General features: G+C 34.9%; 1 protein-coding gene across 1 annotated transcript; it reads right to left on the bottom strand.

The window, feature by feature from the left end:
- Window positions 1-142: 142 nt before the first annotated feature.
- On the bottom strand, window positions 143-8,128 carry LOC122606667 (exocyst complex component EXO70A1-like). Its single transcript, XM_043779510.1, has 12 exons — window positions 7,765-8,128; window positions 5,215-5,310; window positions 4,750-4,955; window positions 4,241-4,474; window positions 3,709-3,847; window positions 3,071-3,283; window positions 1,845-2,050; window positions 1,544-1,744; window positions 1,354-1,453; window positions 1,161-1,270; window positions 924-1,070; window positions 143-610 (listed from the first exon to the last, which is right to left on the bottom strand). The coding sequence occupies exons 1-12, from the start codon at window positions 7,930-7,932 to the stop codon at window positions 493-495; spliced, it is 1,938 nt and encodes a 645-aa protein (XP_043635445.1). The 5' UTR covers window positions 7,933-8,128; the 3' UTR covers window positions 143-492.
- Window positions 8,129-8,591: the final 463 nt, after the last annotated feature.

The following is an 8,591-nucleotide window of genomic DNA, read 5'->3' on the forward strand; positions in this document are numbered from 1 at the left end:
AGAACTTACCCAAAAGAAGATCAAACAGTTTAGTTTTCTACTTTTGAATCGTTGTCCAAAAAGAAGGGTCCCAAGGTGAGCAAACCAACAAGTGGTGTAACTCTGAGACATCAACATTAGCATATTTAGACCAGTAAGTGAATGAAAGCAAACAAACTTGAATGTTATATTATAACAGAAAACAATGAAACAATCTAGTCATCTAACTTGATCCACTAATCTATACACAATTACAAAAGAATGGTTCACAACAGCATAAAAAACATCAACCAAGAGAAAATTTGATCGACATCTTACCAGTGTCTTTTCTTTCTTTCACTTGTTAGCACTACTCATCCTCTTAATCCCCAAATACATACAAAACGAACATATATGCCCTCTTCTTATTGATAGACTACAGTGTACACTAACACGGGCGAAAGAGTAACTCAACACCAGTATAGCCAGTATCTTCTCGACATCTTTCGTTCTATCTTTCTGGTAGTATGAAATCTACCTTCTGGCCTCATTCAAAGTCTTACCCTCAAAAAATTCACCAAGCATCCGGTCAAGATCCTCTGCTGTATACCTGATGTACTTATGAGGATTCTTCCCATTCTCAACAAGTGCCCTGTAATTCAAAATAGAACACAAATAATGGCATATACCGAACACAATATTTGTTGTATACCATAATCATTATACTATTTCAATAATCAGTAATTTCTTTAATAGCACAATATGGGAGGTTTTAGGCATTATAAATGCACTACAGGCCCATTTCCATCAATAGCTATTTACATGAATTTATCCATTTTATCTGTTAGGGATAAAACTAACCATATGATCGGTTAGAGAGAAAACTAACAGAATCAACCCTTTTATAAATAAATATGTTAAAAACCATGATTTCATGGCTAGCAATATATACAAGGAAACTGTACCCAAAACGTTTGATAAATGATCTGTAAGCTGGCAACAAGACTTCAGCTACTGCAAGCCTCAAAGACTCTCTAAGCTCTGTGTCAGGAACCGTCCATTGAGATTGTCTTTGATGAAGCTCCTCAAATTGTCCATTGAAGATCTTCAACCTAATGGCGCACATTTTTATTATATATCTGTCGATGTTTTCTATAAATTCTCGGAAATATAATTCAATGGGTGGTACCGAAAGAACAAACCTATCCTTTACAAGTGCTCGTGAGGCTCCACTACTGTTGCCTCCGTCACCACCCCCAACTGAACCACCTCCAGACGAAGAGAGCCCTTGAATAGATAGACATTGCAGTATCTATTGAAAGAACAAAACTCAAATTTATTGGGTTTTACATAACTATCCTTATAAAAATTCTTTAAATGTTTGAGAAACTATACCTTTGCCCAAGCTATCCTCTTGTACTGATTAGCATGTTGTTGCACAACCCTTCTGTGTCTTTGAACCCAATCATCCCCCAACAAGTCCTTTGCTTCAGACCTATGCCAAAAAGAAAATTGAAATTTTATATTAGATAGATACCGGATAATATGATATGCTTTATATAGCTAAATTATGTAAACATCCAACCTGCGAACGGATCTGACCATATAATGAATATTGTTCATTAGAAACAAGTTAGTTAAAGCAGGGTCTTTGTACTGTTTTGATTTTCCTTCTAAATTGATTTGAAGGGCTTGCATAATTCGCATTGTTACAGATGCTAGCTGGGAATTCGAGTCCTCCCCGTTTTCAAACTCTTGAAACAGTTGCTTTAGCGTAGTCTGGTAGCTGAGTCAACAAAGTCATTTTAACACACTATATAGTTTAAACAACAGGGTAGTAGATAAGTGTCATTATAAGGAGCAAACACATAGTTTGGTTAACTTACTCGAACAAAAACTTCACATAGTTGATCACATAGCTTGTAAGAGGGTGAACAGTTCCATCTGACACAGCTGTTTTGGTTGCATCCTTTTCTACAGCTTCTTCAAAGTCACCAAATGTTTCTTGAGCTGTCTGGGCAAGTCGCTTTGTTAAACCTAGAGCAGATTCTCTAATGTCCTTGCAAGCTTTACCTCTGAAGAGCAATTCAATCTGCAAATATTCAATATGTAAGTGCTAGTCATACCATTAACTGAATGCGATGTGATCATTGGAATTTATGTAATAACTAATAAAGTAAAGATACGTTACAGCCAATACTACTATGTCTAAATCAATCATCTTAAAATTTTTTATGATTCGAGTGAATTACAAAGCCATGCATGGGCTATATGTTAATTTCCAGCTTTCCTCATTTAGAAAACAAACTATCATTGTTTGGGCCAGAACCACAAAACTGTATCCCAAATTAAGTTCTTCCCTCAACTATCAATCTCATTGCTGTACAAACAGCATGCGCCATAGACATGAAAGGTAACACAGATACATCATATGCATACGTATACATATCTAGGTAGGTGTGTATGTATGTGTATTTGTGTGTTTTGTTTAGAGTAGTTTTTGGCTCCACCACATCTATGGTTGTCGGTTTAGAGTAGCATTTGGCTCCAGCACTCTCAAAATACCCTCCCTACTGGTTTAGAGTAGTTTCCAAATGAGCATAGTCCACCTTTTTTTAGAAAACAGATAAGCTTTCCTATGAGGACTAAATAAGTTGGTCATTTTGTAGAGCTTTTCGCTTGTGACATCTCACAGTATCTATATACATGTATAAACATTATCTTTCTTCCATAGTTGTCAAATTCTTACAGTTTATGATTCAATTCATATAACAAATAATATGAATCATATTTGAACATATTTTAATAAATATAATATAATGACAGTATATATCTCCACTTCAAGTAGCTACAATACAACAAAATATATCTTAAATGATCATTTAATTCTTAAAAGGTTTCTGAATATTAAAAAAGGCCATTTGAGACAAAATGGCAACAATACTTCCCCTTTTCAGATCATAAAAAGTGCTAATGGAAAGTTCAAATCCTTCATCCATATTTGCTATTATGCTTCAATAATGTAATCCACAAACAGTTAGTTGCTTGTAAATCCAGTTCACATATCATTATAGAAAGAGCACATACCCGTTGACGGATATTATAATCATACCTCAGAGTGAAGCTCGCGCATTATCTCATACATGTCCAGAAGCACAAATAACTTCTCTGGTGATCTCTTGCTTTTGGCTATGGCATCTCCAAAACTGAGTAGCATGGCAACACTACCTGCTGTAACTTCAGCAAAACACTGATCTTTAAGAGATTCAATGCCTTCAAACATCTGATCACAAACTTTTCTTTCGGCAGTAAATAGTAATTTCACCTGTTTCAACATATGATTAGATGCTACATAGAGCGTGCAACGTGCTGCAGTAGTTATTGTAGCCATTTGAGTGTGGGGGCAATATGGGCAGTCAGGCGGGTTGAAAACAGGTCAAAACTGGTAAGGTCGGATTGGGCGGACCCACAAACACCAATTATCAGTATTTTGAACTTACAGCTAAGCTGATCTGTGTTAATATGACTGAAAGTACTATCTTATTAAAACAAAACTATTCATTTCTATTAAATTCAAAAGAGTTTATTCAACCAATTACACTTTGGATGGCTTTTGACCAGTTTGACCAGTTTTCTCTTTACTTAAATCCTTTAGTTCGATAAGTGACCCCTTTATACAAAACCCAAGCCGATTTATTGCTATGTAGCTGGATCGAAATAGCCACACCACTTTTAGCTAAATCAACTTACTGCAATTCGCATGAAATGAATCCATGTCCCTATCTTGAGTTCCAAGACTTCCCACTGCATCTTCTGGACATCATCTTTGCTAAGCTTCTCCACTCCCAATTTCTGAAGGGTCTCTTCTAAGACTACCGAACGAGTATCCCTAAACAACGAAAAACTCAATGATACTTCATTTGCGTCACATCGGGTGAAACAAAACAGGACATGTTTGGTTGACCGACAATTCCAATTATTAATGTGCAAATAAAGATTACAAAATAAAATAAAATACCATAACAACAATAACATAGGTCCTTGAATAAAACAATTTAGGAGGCTGTATTAAAAAAAAAAGTCTTTGAAAATCTTTCAACCGGTTTGACCCATATGTTCAGTTCCTCTTTTAGCTACCTTCGGAATAAATACAAACATTTCAAATATATCAATAAACCATAAGATCCATTTCTAAGTAAATGAAATCGCACTCATATAGAAACATCTGGTTGATTATCCAAAGATCTCATATTAGAAGATTCTACAATGATTAGAGCTATACCTGTATATAACAAGGCACTGCTGAATGTGACCAGCTTGCACCATATGTTGGGCTAAGTCATGAAGCAGAGGAAGGACACGTGGTGGTATGAGGATTAAAGGAGTGAAAACTGCGGTTTCAGCAGTGATGTGGCCAGCATGACTATTAGTAGGATTCTTTGAATCAGGTGATCCAGATGAGGGTCGTAGTGAATTTGGAAGGCATTCATATAGCCGATCAGGCTCCACAGATTTGCTGAAAGAATAATTCCAATATAAGACCATTATGAAATATTATATTTATATATGAACATATTAAACTGATATAACAAAATGTGCTACCAAATATGTGATATGATGAAGAAAACTTGTATGAAAGGGTAAAAGATAAAATTCATAATAAGACAAGTATGTCATATATTTAAATGAGCATCATAATAACTGAGATAACAGATGCTACAGTATATGTGCATTGTGCAATTTGATCTTGTATGAAAGGTAAAAGATAAACTTTAACATGAGAAAACGAACCTGTATGATGATAAGAGTTGTTTAAACTCTTGTTCAAGCTTAGATATAGCCTTAGAAAGTAAATTAGTTGCATGGTTAATAACTCCATCGCTACTTTTAAAGCTTTTATTGTTGGTAAAGAAAACAATATTGCTCCTAAGCTGCTCAATTGCCTCAAGATAGCTTTCAAGGTCCTCATGTGGCCCTTTTAGTATTTTAGCTTCCGCCTGCATATAAGCAGTATAAATATTCAATTATCCAATATAAAGTATCAGAAAAGAAATGAAAAAAGCAAAATACCATCCATCTCTTACATTAGATGTTTACTTTTCAAACTTAGGGGTAAAAATAGTATAAACATTAAAAGAGGACAATTGTTCACTCCATTCTCTAATATGAAAAAAAAAAAAAAAAAAACACTTCAATTTGATATAAATAGTATAACCTCATAAAAATCATATAGCGTAAGTAGAAATAAGAACCAACCTCACGAGAAAGATCAAATCTGTCCAATATAACATCAGCAGCCTTCAAAGTCCGGTCGATGTTTTCATGAGCTCTGCGTATAGCATGAGTCCTAATCTAAAAAAATATACACAGATAGAGCAAGTCAAGAGCGAATGCATAACCAATTAATGGCAAATTGGCAACGTTTGACCCTAAACATGTCTCGTAAAGGTGTAAGACTATTAGTCAAAAGTCTAAAATACCCTTCAACATCATGGAACCATACACCCCAAATTGGCAAATTGAAAGCATTGCTTGTAGTGATGTCAACAATATATAAGTAACCTCTTGAAAGTTACCAAGAAAGAATGTGCAGAAATTAGAGGGATAACCAAAAAAAAAAGGAAAAAAAAAAGTTTACTATATTAGGACAGGTGGTTATGACATAAAAAGATATCATCTGCAGAAGAATATGTTACATACACAAAGTAATACAACAAAGAATACACTTATAAACCGTTTGTCATCTACAGCTATGACCCATTAGCATTGATCTAGTGCAAGTCCTATTGATATTCTCATGAGCTTTGAACATAGCATATCTCCTAACCAACATGAAATATCCGCACACCAAATGAATGTAAGCTAAAAAGAACATGCAATCATGGATAACCAATTACTCTTTCATTCACATGATAATTGCAATATTTGGCCCATAATGATGTTTTATTATATCATCCAATCAGTACTGAAGTATCTAATATAGAATGTATGAACGGACGAGGTCTTAGTGTTTTACCCATAGTCACCTGAGTAGCGGTTCGTTCCGGTATGAATTCTCAATCGCTAGGTCCTTAAAATTCGGTTCGAAATGGGTAGACTCATTTCGGTTCATTTCGACACAAATCCGGTACGATGTACCCGATTTTAAAATACGATAATAGATTCGTATTAGATACTCCAATTTCAAAGTAGATTTAATACTTCAAAGATCAGATTACAAGTCTTCAAAATTAAAAGTTTAAAATACGAAAATATTGTTTCTGTTTTTAAGAATAGTGTTTCTTTATTTAGATATCGCATATTATGGCGCATGCAATTATATATAATGTCTACTCCAGAAAATGAATGAACAATTAAGAATATGGATGGACACTTCAGCTTTTTCGAACCAAACCAATATAATTCCATATTTGGACCAAAATAATTCACTGAACTATCCCTTTTGGGTGTTCGCTAAATTCGCTTATCTCGGATCGCCATTTTCTTTCTTGAATTCGTGAACCAGAGGTGATTGAGATCGCGTTCGAACCCGATACTGGTTTGCTTAAATCAATACAAAAATCGTGGTGGTTCACCGAACTATGTGACTATGGTTTTACCTATTCAGATTACCTAGGGAGAGCGAGTCTTTGACTCAGATGTACACAACCTAACAGGGTATCCCCATGACCATCTCCAAACCCTTTCCCTAGCTACTCCAAGCTGTTTAACTAGGGAGGTTCAAACCTGAGACCTCTTGTGAAGACATCAGGACGCCTGACCACGAGGCCTCCTTGATGGAGGTTTCAAGTGTCTATAAATACCCTTCAATATAACAATGTCGATCAATACTAATGATTTCCCAACTATACAAATAGACAAATAAGGTACAGAATCTTAATAAAGTCAATGTCGCAATATCGACAATATCCAAAGATAATTATCAGAGTGATGCAATTATTTGTTAAGGTACACTAAATCCCATGCAGGGGGGCTTCATAGTTATTATTTATTTGGTGAGGAAGAAGTAGCCAGGTACAGGGGAAGGGGCAGTGGGTTTTGTTTGCTCGGCTAGCTACAGACTTGCTATTTACAACTGTATTTCAACCGCGGGGTATGATTTACCACAAAACTGCCAATAAAAAAAGATTATATCGAAAACTTTAGCAGCCATCAAAGTCTGTTGTTGTTTTCACGAGCTCTATGTATAGCATGCGTCCTAAACTAAAATTTATATACATACCAGTAGGGTAAGTTATGAACAAATGCATAACCAAGTATCCCCATCTCCCTACATGATAACTGAAATATTTATAATAAGCATCCAACTATAAGGCAAATGTCCAAAACAACCTTCAAAATAACAATGCCGGGAACCTTTGGGACTAAAACAATGGCACTTATAATTCGTATCAATGCCATTTAAATGAGCAAAAAATACCTTTTTTAAAACTTTCCCCATAAACAACGTCTAACCATTTTCCGGTATATCCAGATATAGAAATTTATGCATTAGGACATCACACAAACCCTTAACTACTAGCATTAGCAAGATCTACTGATCTACATACTACTATATTTCGCATCTAATCTAAAGGCAAACTTCAACTTAAGCATCATTTCAGCTGACAAAAAAACTAATAACTTCCATATATCCAATCAAAAAGCAATTAGTACTCTAAACACAATCATACATTTATTTCACTTAAATATTTTTAATAATTACAAAGTATCAGACAAGTGGGTATATAGATATAGATATAGATAACGACATAGGTATCCAAATAAAAAACAGATAATACAGTTAGATGAAAGAGATCAGAGAACCTGAGTGGGTCGCATGGCGGTTTCAAGGGCAGAAAGACGGTGGTCAAAAGAACCCAAAATGGAAACCATATTTTCAGTAATGGACTGACTTTTTTGTAAGGATTCTCTCATTTTTGCTGCTTTTTCGCTCAGATTATCAACACCCATCGTCCGCACAGGAACACCCATGATCTCTCAATCTATATCTATATATGTATCTATATCTATATCTATATCTATATATCTCTTCAAGTTTGTAAGCAAAAAAAGTGATGAAATATTTGATGGGTTTGAAGGTTTAGTTGACTATATCATGATTGATTGATTAATTGATTGATCTTGGTTTGACAGGGTGGGGGTGTGTGCGCGTACAGAGAAAATGAATTTTGTACGTCTAATTCGGTATTTATTACTATTTTCTTTTTTTATGAAAAATGTTGGATTTGAGACATTTTATTTTTCGGGATGAGCAGAAAGTCTCAAATCCCGATCCTGTTTCGATACCGTCTTGATTTCGGTATCGAAGTGTGGTCCCGAGTTTCAATTGGGATGTACCAACTTTTATGAGTTCGTGGGATCGGGACCAATCGGGATCGATATCGGGAAATACCGAGCAAATCCCAATAGTCTCATTTGGTCCCATTAAGTCATTGGATGAATAAAGTATTTTCTCTCATTTACATAATTGCCCATTAAATTAAATTATCGGTATGTATCACCCATAAACTTTTTAATCTTTTAAATGTTTGACTAACTGGTGACTTGACGACTTGTTATAATAGGTTAAATATTATTTTATTTTATTTTTCTTCCACAAATTCATATTAACGGCTTGCTCCATAGCTATT

Source organism: Erigeron canadensis, chromosome 1, assembly GCF_010389155.1.
Source record: "Erigeron canadensis isolate Cc75 chromosome 1, C_canadensis_v1, whole genome shotgun sequence".
NCBI classification, from domain to species: Eukaryota; Viridiplantae; Streptophyta; class Magnoliopsida; order Asterales; family Asteraceae; genus Erigeron; species Erigeron canadensis.

Excerpts from the sequence above, each read along its gene's own strand:
- LOC122606667 (XM_043779510.1), bottom strand. The coding sequence starts at position 7,932 with ATGGGTGTTCCTGTGCGGACGATGGGTGTTGATAATCTGAGCGAAAAA. Across the intron at positions 1,745-1,844 it reads TATGTGAAGTTTTTGTTCGA|CTACCAGACTACGCTAAAGC; the intron begins GTAAGTTAACCA and ends TTGTTGACTCAG. Across the intron at positions 1,271-1,353 it reads AGAGGATAGCTTGGGCAAAG|ATACTGCAATGTCTATCTAT; the intron begins GTATAGTTTCTC and ends TTCTTTCAATAG.